Source organism: Alosa pseudoharengus, unplaced genomic scaffold (assembly GCF_046254945.1).
Source record: "Alosa pseudoharengus isolate Yale_2024_CS ecotype anadromous, Long Island Sound unplaced genomic scaffold, YU_APseudo_1.1 YU_APseudo_1.1_scf_13, whole genome shotgun sequence".
Lineage (NCBI taxonomy): Eukaryota > Metazoa > Chordata > Actinopteri > Clupeiformes > Clupeidae > Alosa > Alosa pseudoharengus.
The window spans coordinates 28,072,056-28,084,555 of record NW_027468598.1 but is presented as its reverse complement, the minus strand read 5'-3'; the positions used below and the strand labels follow the sequence as shown (position 1 = coordinate 28,084,555).

Genomic DNA, 12,500 nt, shown 5'->3' with positions numbered 1-12,500 from the left:
TGTGATCTTTTGCTGGGCGTCAGAAAGAGGCGATCACGTCTGAGGAGGAGATCTGAGAGTGCAGTATCGTCTCTGTCATGGCTGAGGAAAGAAGGGGGGGAGAGAGAGAGAGAGAGAGACAGAAAGAGAGAGAGGAAAAGGAAGGTGACAGATAGAAAGAGGGGAATGATGATGGAAGAGAAAGGGAAAAGAGGTGGAGTGAGAAGAGGATGATAGAAGAGAGACTGCGGAAATAGTGACAGCATGAGTAAGGAGAGAGAGACCACGGAGAGAAGGAGAGAAAGAAAGCGAGTGAATAAATAGAGGAGAAAATAGATGGAGAGACATAAGAAAGGGGTGTGTGTTCTCTGCTGGGGTGTGTGTTGGAACAGAGGTTCTGTAGGCTGCAGGGATGTGTGTTCTCTCTGCTGGGGTGTGTGTTGGAACAGAGGTTCAGTAGGCTGCAGTAATGTGTGTTCTCTCTGCTGGTGTGTGTGTTGGAACAGAGGTTCTGTAGGTTGCAGGGATGTGTGTTCTCTCTGCTGGGGTGTGTGTTGGAACAGAGGTTCTGTAGGTTGCAGGGGTGTGTGTTCTCTCTGCTGGGGTGTGTGTTGGAACAGAGGTTCTGTAGGTTGCAGGGATGTGTGTTCTCTCTGCTGGGGTGTGTGTTGGAACAGAGGTTCTGTAGGCTGCAGGGGTGTGTGTTCTCTCTGCTGGGGTGTGTGTTGGAACAGAGGTTCTGTAGGCTGCAGGGGTGTGTGTTCTCTCTGCTGGGGTGTGTGTTGGAACAGAGGTGTGTGTTCTGTGGGCTGCAGGGGTGTGTGTTCTCTCTGCTGGGGTGTGTGTTCCGTAGGCTGGAGGCTGGTTCTCATCTAGCAGCTCTTGTACACCTCCCAGTTTGTTTAGAATTCAGTAACACAAACACACACACACACACACACCAGGGCTCCACATTAATTGTTGCCCGGTTGCCCTACCAAACTGTTACAAGTGGCAGTCAGTGACAAAACCTCATGCCCTGACACACACACACACACACACACACACATACACACACACACACACGCTGCCTGCCACAGAGCTGAGCTGGTCCTGTGCTTACTCAGTAAGGTTGCAGTGTGTGTGTGTATGTGTGTGTGTGTGTGTGTGTGTGTGTGTGTGTGTGCTTACTCATTGTTGTTGAAAGAGTGTTAGTGTTTTCCTACTCAGTGAGAGCATTTATGCACATCCATGTATATATATGTGTGTGTGTGTGTGTGTGTGTGTGTGTGTGTGTGTGTGTGTGTGTGTGTGTGTGTGTGTGTGTGTGTGTGTGTCTGTCTGTCTGGCTGTCTGTCTGTCTGTCTGTGCTCGCGTACTTAGTGTCCTCTGTGTGTGTGTGTGTGTGTGTGCCCTGCAGGTGTCCTTTGTGTCATCAGTGGGCACACTTCCAGGGTGCTGAGTTAATGAGAGGATGTGTGTGTGTGTGTGTGTGTGTGTGCGTGTGTGTGTGTGTGTGTGTGTGAGCATGCAGAGTTAATGACAGGCTGAGTGGACAGGTGAGCATGCCTGCTGTCAGTTTAACGGGATCACTATACTACTTCCTGTCCTTTTATCTCAACTTCCTCTCTAACACCTAACCTCTGCCCAACATACACACACACACACACATTCACAGTTTCCCTTTATATCTAAATAGAGGCTTCCTCTGAGCCAGATACTGTATGTTTACATATATTTATTTAACATAGACTTGTGTCCTAAGTGTGTTCACTACAGCACAGACACACTTTATCATTCGTGTGTGTGTGTGTGTGTGTGTGTGTGTGTGTGTGTGTGTGTGTGTGTGTGTGTGTGTGTGTGTGTGTGTGTGTGTGTGTGTGCAAGCACCAATCTGTCCAGTTCCATTTGTTTATCTTCTGCATATGGTTCTGACCGGTCCAGATCTCCTCTCTCTGGTTATGGCTGCGTTTGTTTCTGCTGTTCTGACCGGTCCAGATCTCCTCTCTCTGGTTATGGCTGCGTTTGGTTCTGCTGTTCTGACCGGTCCAGATCTCCTCTCTCTGGTTATGGCTGCGTTTGGTTCTGCTGTTCTGACCGGTCCAGATCTCCTCTCTCTGGTTATGGCTGCGTTTGGTTCTGCTGTTCTGACCGGTCCAGATCTCCTCTCTCTGGTTATGGCTGTGTTTGGTTCTGCTGTTCTGACCGTTCCAGATCTCCTCTCTCTGGTTATGGCTGTGTTTGGTTCTGCTGTTCTGACCGGTCCAGATCTCCTCTCTCTGGTTATGGCTGCGTTTGGTTCTGCTGTTCTGACCGCTCCAAATGATCTCTCTGGTTATCGCTGTGTTTGGTTCTGCTGTTCTGACCGCTCCAGATCTCCTCTCTCTGGTTATGGCTGTGTTTGGTTCTGCTGTTCTGACCGGTCCAGATCTCCTCTCTCTGGTTATGGCTGTGTTTGGTTCTGCTGTTCTGACCGCTCCAAATGATCTCTCTGGTTATGGCTGTGTTTGGTTCTGCTGTTCTGACTGCTCCAAATGATCTCTCTGGTTATGGTTGCGTTTGGTTATGTTGTTCTGACCGCTCCAAATGATCTCTCTGGTTATGGCTGTGTTTGGTTGTTGCCCCCACATTTCTCAGTATGACAGAGGTTCGCATGACGGCTATCACACCTTCTCAGTGGGACTGACGTCGGCTGGCCTGACTGCCTGTTGTGGTTATTATAGCGGAGTGTGTGTGACGGTGATGGTGGGGTGGGGACCTGCCTGCCGTGGTTATTATAGCAGTGTGTGTGTGAGACGGTGACGGTGGGGTGGGGGTGTTGTGAACATCTTGTGCCTCCCAGTGGTGCCTCGGTGCCTGGAAGTGTCAAAGCCATTTACAGGGATGTCTCGACTCCCACTCTGGGACTCGGAGCTCAGAGCTGAGAACTGTCTCACTTCCTGCCATCACAGCAGAGGCTCCTCAGTTCCCAGCCAGGTCTGAATGAACGCTCTGGAGACCCATAGCAGCCCATCACACTCCTTTGATCCGCAAGTCTTTGGTCCAATGTTAGAGGCCCATAGTGTAATATACATGTGCAAGTAAGATGAAGCATTCCATCAAGCTTTATTTGTATATAGCGCCTTTCGAGCAGCATAGTATAGTTTGGAGGGCAGCCGTGGCCTACTGGTTAGCGCTTCGGACTTGTAACCGGAGGGTTGCTGGTTCGAACCCCGACCAGTAGGCACGGCTGAAGTGCCCTTGAGCAAGGCACCTAACCCCTCACTGCTCCACGAGCGCCGCTGTTGTTGTAGCAGGCAGCTCACTGCGCTGGGATTAGTGTGTGCTTCACCTCACTGTGTTCACTGTGTGCTGAGTGTGTTTCACTAATTCACGGATTGGGATAAATGCAGAAACCAAATTTCCCTCACGGGATCAAAAGAGTATATATACTTATACTGTACTTATACTTATACTTAGTACCAGGTTATTTCCAAGGGGAAAGTTACAAAAGGTCAAACGCAAGACCACGTAGATAGACAATGCATAAATAGAAGACCACATACAGTACTAATTGCGGTTAGTGATTATGAAGTTACATGTTGTACTCTTGTCTCAATGACTTGTGTGGCTATTTAGCTAGTTGGTTGCCCTAATCTTAATTGTATGGCTAGTTAGCTAGCTGGTTGCCCTAATCTTAATTGTATGGCTAGTTAGCTAGCTGGTTGCCCTAATCTTAATTGTGTGGCTATTTAGCTAGCTGGTTTGCTGAGTAACAGAATGGATTCATCATGCAGCAGCGTTTGCATGTCCCTGCTTATGGCACTGGAGTGAATGAGTGAGTGCGTGTGTGCGTGCTTGCATGTGTATGTGTGTGTGTGTGTGTGTGTGTGTGTGTGTGTGTGCGTGTGCGTGTGCGTGTGCATTTGCGTGTGTGTGTGTGTGTGTGTGTGTGTGTGCGTGTGTGTGAGAGTGTTTTCCATGTGTCGCTAGAGCATGTTTCATTGTCTCTATGTAAGTGTCTATCTGGATTGTGCATGTGTGTGTGTGTGTGTGTGTGTGTGTGTGTGTGTGTGTGTGTGTGTGTGTGTGTGTGTGTGTGTATGTGTGTGTCGGTGCGGTCCTCAGTTAGTTTCCCACATGAAAATGATGGCATTGGAAGAGCTGAGTGGAAAAATGGCAGTCTCAGATTTTTGGCAGGACACCTCCCTGAGGATGTTGTTGTGCTTCTCTTCTCTCTCCCTTTCTTTCTCCCTCGTTTCATCCTAAATTCCTTTATCCCTCCATCATTCTCTCCCTTTATCCCCCCATTCTCTCCCTTTCTCTTCATCCCTCTCTCCCTCCCATCATGAATTGTGTCTTCCTCTCCTTATCCGTCCATCTCTCTATTTGTCCTTATGTTAAAATGCAGGCTCCTCTCTGTCGACCTCCTTCTCCTCCTCCTCTTCCCTCTCTTCCCACTCTTCTTTTCTTTTCTCTCTTCTCTTCTCTTCCCTCTCTTCTCTTCTCTTCTCTTCTCTTCTCTTCTCTTCTCTTCCCTTCTCTTAGTTTGGCACCAGCACTTGTCCCCTGCAGTCAGGGACTCTTCTGTTTTTAATTTCTCAGCAGAAAAAAACTATTTTCTTCTTCTTCTTCTTCTTCTTCTTTTGAGTGACACTCTTAGAGCGTCCATCTCATTCATTAAAATATCTTCATGTGGCACTGGACCCTGCGGCATCCCTCATCCTCAGACAGCAGATAAGGCTGCAGGGAGATGGCAGTATTATGTGGCAGGGGTAAAAATAGATAGAGAAAGAGAGAGAGAGAGAGAGAGAGAGAGAGGCACATTTACATTTTTCTCACATGCTTGTTTTTGCCAAGAAATCTCAGTATTGGGCTGAGCTGAGCTGACTCTGCAAGACTCTGCAAGTCCTCCTGTCCTCCTCTGCTGCTCCGTTTTCATCTCTCTCTCCTCCTCCTATCTCCTCCTTGTTCCTGTAGGGTTTCCTGTGATTACTACTTTAGGGTTTCCTGTGATTGCTCCTGTAGGATGTCCTGTAATTGCTCCTGTAGGATGTCATGTGATTACTCCTGTAGGGTTTCCTGTTACTCCTGTAGGGTTTCCTGTAATTGTTCCTGTAGGGTTTCCTGTAATTGCTCCTGTAGGATGTCATGTGATTACTCCTGTAGGATGACATGTGATTACTCCTGTAGGGTTTCCTGTAGGATGTCCTGTGATTGTTCCTGTATGATGTCATGTGATTATTACTGTAGGGTGTCCTGTGATTACTACTGTAGGGTTTCCTGTGCTTAATGTGATTACTCCTGTAGGGTCTCCTTTACAGAGCACTAATCCCATTGGCATATTGACCAGGATCTCTCCTCAGGCCAGGGCAGGCAGGGTCACACTGTGGCATTCTGGGGGTTGTAGTCATATGATCACTGAGCTGCTATGTGTAATGGTTGACTGAGAGTAGTATGCACAGTCTGCTGTTGATGTCGTGAGATAAGAGGGGAATTTTGGGGAACAGGTCCACAGGGGGGTGAGGTTTTACATCTGCTTTCACTGGTGGGGGGGGGGGGAGTCCCACGTTCTACACAGGACGTTGCTATGGTTATTCCTGCTTGTCAATAATGCCAGAGTGCTGTCGCCAAAACTGTTGCAACTTCCTGTTCTTCAGTTCCAGCCAGATCCTATCTGTCTCTCTCTCTCTCCCTATCTCTCTCTCTGTCCCTTTCTCCCTCTCCACATCTCTCTCTCTCTCTCTCTCTCTCTCTCTTACTCTCTCTCCCTATCGCTCTCTCTCTCCCTATCTCTCTCTCTCACTCTCTCTATCCCTCCTTCCCCTCCTCCCATCAGAGCCATAATGATAAGTGACACTTTTATATTGCTTTGAGGCTCTGTGTGCTGTGGTGTGCTATTGCATTCACACACATCTCACACTCTTATCTTCAGATATTTTTTCTCTTTTTCTAATACCCTCTCCATCCCTTTCCCTCTCCCTCTCTCCCTCCATCCCTCTCTCTCTCTCCCTCCATCTCACCCTTTTTTGGTATCTTTCTGTCTCTCCCACATATGTACTTTCTCTCTCCATCATTCTATATGCCCACCCCCCACTGCCCCCCCAACCCCCCCCCCCGATGAGAGTGTGATAATTACACCCTCTGTATTGTGCGTGTTTTGATGGCCTGCAGCTGCAGTTTATACACACAGTGAACTCCCATAGGCACGAGGAGTCAGCAGAGAGAGAGAGAGAGAGAGAGAGAGAAGGGAAATATAACACAGTCTAGGAGGGAAGGAGAATATTATAGGGTTTGGAATTAGCCGTGTAAACATGAGATGGATAGAGAGAACAATGGCTTGGGTGAAAGGATGCAGGGGCGGGAGGAGGAGAGGAGGATGAGAGGAGGAGGAGGGCGTGGCGTGGTGGAGGAGTGGAACAGTGTTAATTGCACCTTACTGTGTCACGACTCATAAGCTGACTGGATTTGCATGGCTTGGGCAGAGTCCTCAAGTGAATCTGGTCACAGCGAGGGTCACCAAGAACAGGAAGTAAGAGTCCGTGGGCAGGTCAACAGGAAGTAAAGACTGTGATCAGGCTCAACCTTAAGGAGACACGCCCCCAGCTCCGACACGAGTATGGTGGGGGCACTCCTCCTCCGACACCCAATTACTTGGTTTACATTGTTTAATACTACATCGCACACCAGCACTGAACTCTTTGGCTACTGTCGTGTTGATTTTTTCTTTTTTGAGATATAATTATATCAATAGGATAGTGGAGAGAGACACTAAGCGAGTGGGAGAGAGACATGACAGCAGGGCGAACCTGGGTCCCTACGAGCACTGAGACCCACATGTGTTACGGTGCTGCCATTTGCGCCATAGCTTCCCCCTGTTGATTTTAATTTTTGTCTACAAAGCAATGGAAGTGAAGAAGTGATTGAACGTGGGCAGTCAGGAGTGCCCTGCTGTGATGCACTGGCTGATGCACAGCCAGCCCAAGCAGCTTCTCCAATATGCTCTAAATAATGAAAAACTGTGACTTCTCCACTTCTCCACAGTGTGTGTGTGTGTGTGTGTGTGTGTGTGTGTGTGTGTGTGTGTGTGTGTGTGTGTGTGTGGTCACTGGGGATTAGTGTAATTTATGGCATTCTAGTGATGCCTGATGCCTTGCTGTGTCATACTCCTGGGGGCTATCTGTCTCTGTATCTGTGTCTGTGTCTTTTTTCCGCTCTGTGTGTGTGTGTGTGTGTGTGTGTGTGTGTGTTTGTTCTTCCCTATCCCACATATTTCCCCCCCTCTCTCTTCAGTGGTGAGCAGTGCAGTACACCTCAGAGGACTTTAATGCATATTATTGATCCACTGAAACAGCACTTTCCTGCTCCAGTATGTCAGACTGGTCCACTTGCCCCGGGCACAAGGTACCGATTGAAGAGGGGGCAGGACAGGGCAGTTATGACTGTGGGATCCCTCCAGCGGGGGCAAGTGAATCTGTGACGATTCGTTTCCATTTGATTCTCTTATATCAGCCGACCAATCAGTGCCATGATTTGGAGGGATTATGACGAGTGCTTAGCAACAAACCCATGGGGGTTGTTTTGTTAAGGGGAAACCCACAAGAGGGTACTCACGCACGTACACACACACAAACACACACACACACACACACACAGACTCAAGCACACAAGCTAGTGTTCAGAAAGGGTTTTTGGGGAGTGTGTGGGTGTTCGTTTTGGTTTTGTTTGGTCTGGCATGTGTGCCTGCATGCGGTAGGTGGGTGTTTGTGTACGGCTGAGTGGGTGTTCAATCATTTTTGCAATTGTATGTGTGTGTGTGTGTGTGTGTGTGTGTGTGTGTGTGTGTGTGTGTATCACTATGTGTGTATGTGTGTGTGTGTATCACTATGTGTGGGTGTGTGTGTATCACTATGTGTGTGTGTGTGTATCACTATGTGTGTGTGTGTGTGTGTGTGTGTGTATTACTATGTGTGTATGTGTGTGTGTGTGTGTGTATCACTATATGTGTGTGTGTGTGTGTGTGTGTGTGTATGTGACTGTGTGTGTGTGTGTATCACTATGTGTGTGTGTGTGTGTGTGAATGAGACTGTGTGTGTGTGTATCACTACAGTATGTGTGTGTGTGTGTGTGTGTGTGTGTGTGTGTGTGTGTGTGTGTGTGTGTGCATGTAAATGTGACTGTGTGTCTGTGTATCACTATGTGTGTGTGTGTGTGTGTGTTCTGTGTTTGTGTGTTTTGGCGTGCCCTGACCTGCATCAGCTTAGACAGCCCTGTGCTGCCCTTGTGGCTTAGAACTATACATACTGCACAGGCCTATAGATCTCTCCGACAATAGATCACCTGGGACTGCATCCACACACTGCCCTCTGGACTTCCCTCATACACTCCCACAGTAACAACACCAACACCATAAAGGCCAGACACACCCTTAGGTACACTGAGCTACAGCATCAGCCACAAACACATTTACACTGTGAACACTAGTAAACCTTTTGGATTATTTGTGTGTGTGTGTGTGTGTGTGTGTGTGTGTGTGTGTGTGTGTGTGTGTGTGTGTGTGTGCTTTTGTAGCCTTTCAGTATAGCCTTTCAGTCTCTCTCTCTCTCTATGACTATGTCATGTGTGACTCTTTCTCTCTCTCTCTCTCTGTGTGTGTGGCTATGTCATGTGTGATTCTCTCTCTCTCTCTCTGGTTCAACTTCCTCTCTTTGCCGCACTATGTGACTAGTTTCACATGCTCTTTACAAAGCTCCTGTCACTCGGTGAAGCAGGCAGTGAACACGCGTTTGTGTGCCCGTGCCTGCATGTGTGTGTGTTTGTATCCGTCTAGAAAACGCATGTGTATGTGGATATAAGGATATGAGCTTCAGGATGAATCGGATCACCTTCCGTAAGAAACATAAAGCCAGACGCGAGCGAACCGAGTTTAACAGATTAAGCTGTGTACGTATGGAACCTTTTTTTTATGGAACCTTTTTTTTATGGAACCTTTTTTATGGAACCTTTTTCTTTATCTCGCCGTGGTTCTCTTTTTCTCTTAACTGTGCTTCTCGTTGACTCCACTTCTCATCTTATCTGGTCATAAGAGGCCAACGGCAAAACATAGCCTAGTACTTTTTGTGCTTTTTCTTTTCCAAAATGTATTTTTTGGTTGCACCCTTCAATATGTGGTTACAGGGAGATGTAGAGCATTCATTAGTAATGGCTAGCAAACCTCAAATAACTGTTTGTATCTCTCTGTTTCTTTATCATCTTTACTGTTGTTGGCTTCTACAGAGCATTGGGAGGTAATAATGGAGCGATACACGTGTCAGTGTGTGTGTGTGTGTGTGTGCGCGTTGCTGTCAGTTTGTGTCTCTGCGTGTGGTTAGTTTCCCTGCATTCTGCTGTGGCTGAATTCATTTTCATGTTGACGTTCTCACAAGCTAGTGCTGAAACCATGGTGGTTTTGAAGCTCTCACTAGCATTGTTCAGATAGTGCTGGTGTTGGAGGTCTTGTTGGAGGTTAGAGGTCTTACTAGCCTTTGTTCATTGTTCAACCCATTAGTACTGGTTTTGAATGTAACACTATGTTGGGGTTAAATTCACACTAGTGAGTGTTGAAATAGCCCTGGTTGAGAAGCCCACGTGTTTTACCAGCGTTGGTGAAGTCCCTTGGAGAGTTTTCCTTTTTCCTGGAGTTTGAACAGTGATAAACAGCTGTGATATACCCAGTCCTCACTTTGGCTGTTTCACAATGCTAGCGCTGACATTACTGTCCTTTAAAGCACTACATGTGGGTTTGTGTGTGTGTGTGTGTGTGTGTGTGTGTGTGTGTGTATGTGTGTGTGTGTGTGTGTGTTTCTCCGAGCGTGCCAAAGAATATAACTCAGGTCTGGAGTCGAAAGGTCAGGTTCATCACTGACTTCAGCTGGTTCAACACTCAAAAGGAAACTCTACTTGCTCAAAATACCATCTTGACATCATGATGCATTTGTGGTGACTTCCCCAAGCTCAATCACTGTTGGGATCATATTCTAATGTATGGTGTAACTGATACCCAAGTTGTAGCCTACTCTTAAATGTCAAAGTAAGCATTCACAGTGTATTGAAGATTGTTTGTGCTAACTGATGCATAGGGCTGCTTTTTAAAAACCTAATTGCTACTCTTGAAAGAAAAAGAAACATTCTGAAGTTACAGTGCAAGTATACAAGCTACTGTGTTTTGCAGTAAATAAAAAAAAAATATTCAGTTCATTTGGAGAAATGTGTGCACCAGTGATGTGCAGTGTGTGTGAGTCTGTGTGTCTGTGTGTGTGTGTGTGTGTGTGTGTGTATGTGCATGTGTGTGTGTCTGTGCGTCTGTGTGTGTGTGTGTGTATGTGTGAGTGTGTGTGTGCCTCTTTGTATGTGTGTGTGTGTGTGTGTGTTTGTCTGATGGTGAATGTCAGGTGCTTCTGCTTCTGCTTCATGCCTCTATGCCTGAGATTCTTTTGGATATGAGAGTCGCATAATGACGTGTCTCTCTAAGCCACTGGAATTCCCCTCCATTTGGGGGCTTGTCCCGGGGTCATCACAGCTCCTGCTGGTCGCAGTGTGGCGAGGTTACGTGCAAGCAGAGATGGCAGTTAGCTTTAGCAGTGTGGCGTGGATACAGTACGTGCAAGCAGAGATGACAGTTAGCTTTAGCAGTGTGGCGTGGTTACGTGCAAGCAGAGATGACAGTTAGCTTTAGCAGTGTGGCGTGGTTACGTGCAAGCAGAGATGACAGTTAGCTTTAGCAGTGTGGCGTGGTTACGTGCAAGCAGAGATGACAGTTAGCTTTAGCAGTGTGGCGTGGTTACGTGCAAGCAGAGATGACAGTTAGCTTTAGCAGTGTGGCGTGGTTACGTGCAAGCAGAGATGACAGTTAGCTATAGCAGTGTGGCGTGGATACGTGCAAGCAGAGATGACAGTTAGCTTTAGCAGTGTGGCGTGGATACGTGCAAGCAGAGATGACAGTTAGCGTTAGCACTGTGGCGTGGTTACGTGCAAGCAGAGATGACAGTTAGCTTTAGCAGTGTGGCGTGGATACGTGCAAGCAGAGATGACAGTTAGCTTTAGCAGTGTGGCGTGGATACGTGCAAGCAGAGATAACAGTTAGCGTTAGCAGCAGTGTGGCGTGGATACGTGCAAGCAGAGGTGACAGTTAGCATTAGCAGTGTGGCGTGGATACGTGCAGAAAGACCAGAGAAGACAGTTAGCGTTAGCTGTGTGGCGTCAGTGAAAGCAGATATGACGGTTAGCTTTAGCAGTGTGGCGTGGATACGTGCAGGAAGACCAAAGTAGGCGGTTAGCGTTAGCAGTGTGGCGTGGGTATGCGCAAGCAGAGGTGACAGTTAGCATTAGCAGTGTGGCGTGGATACGTGCAGAAAGACCAGAGAAGACAGTTAGCGTTAGCTGTGTGGCGTCAGTGAAAGCAGATATGACGGTTAGCTTTAGCAGTGTGGCGTGGATACGTGCAGGAAGACCAAAGTAGGCGGTTAGCGTTAGCAGTGTGGCGTGGGTATGCGCAAGCAGAGGTGACAGTTAGCATTAGCAGTGTGGCGTGGATACGTGCAGAAAGACCAGAGAAGACAGTTAGCGTTAGCTGTGTGGCGTCAGTGAAAGCAGATATGACGGTTAGCTTTAGCAGTGTGGCGTGGATACGTGCAGGAAGACCAAAGTAGGCGGTTAGCGTTAGCAGTGTGGCGTGGGTATGCGCAAGCATTAGCAGTGTGGCGTGGATACGTGCAGGAAGACCAGACCAGACGGTTAGAGTTGGCTGCAATATGCGTAGGTTAGAGCAGATACTTATCTAGTGGACGCTACGCAGAGGTGTGGATGCTTCCTCTCAGCTCTGGGAAGGCTGTCTGATGGAAAGTATGTGGTGTGTGTGACTGTGGTGCAGTGTTTTTTTCACTTTCTGCTATCTGATTGGGTTGATCTCATGTAGTCCCTGATATATTTTGCCAATATACTGTTTGTCAAATTCAGCATTTCTCCTCACTGGCATTCAATTATACACTCCTAGCAAAACACCTTCCCACCAATTAACGAGGGTTTTAATTGGCCACTGAGTTGAAATATCAACAATTTCATCAAACAGTATGCCTATGCTTGATAATTGGTCCACAATCAGAACGCAGTCCAAATTGAATGTTGATAAATGGGCCAGATCGCGCTAACTGCTGACCGCTGCTATCTCATAGCTAGCGTGTTGTCTGTGTGTAGGAAGCGCGCATCCCTTGGCCAAGGTCCAGTTTCACCTGGACTCACCAGACTGGTAAGTGCAGGCTCACCATGCACCTGTCTGCTGTGTCCTGCTTGAGTAATGCACCAGGGGATGGTTTTATTGCTAGCATGGCTATATGGCTGTCATTAGCCTATGGACATAGAACACAGACTGGTTGAGAGTTGAGATTCGGATAGGTCTGGGTTCAGATCTCGGTTCATGTACAATGAGTATGGAAGTGCTGTTTCATTTAGTCGACCTGTGTGTTAAACTCCACTTGAAGTTAGTTGCTATGTAATAGAGTGTGTAATGTGCACTGAGCAGTCTGAAG

General features: G+C 47.5%; 1 protein-coding gene across 3 annotated transcripts in view; it reads left to right on the top strand.

The window, feature by feature from the left end:
- The window catches only part of dock10 (dedicator of cytokinesis 10), a 136,089-nt gene that overhangs the window by 44,522 nt on the left and 79,067 nt on the right, over positions 1 to 12,500 (top strand). Inside the window, exon 1 of one of the 3 annotated variants that reach the window (XM_076282757.1) lies at positions 8,700 to 8,880. The exons of the other annotated variants lie outside the window; for them this stretch is intronic. Coding sequence (XP_076138872.1) covers positions 8,797 to 8,880 — 84 coding nt within the window. The 5' untranslated portion in view covers positions 8,700 to 8,796. Of the gene's footprint in view, positions 1 to 8,699; positions 8,881 to 12,500 lie in introns of those variants that run through there. 3 annotated transcript variants of the gene reach the window in all.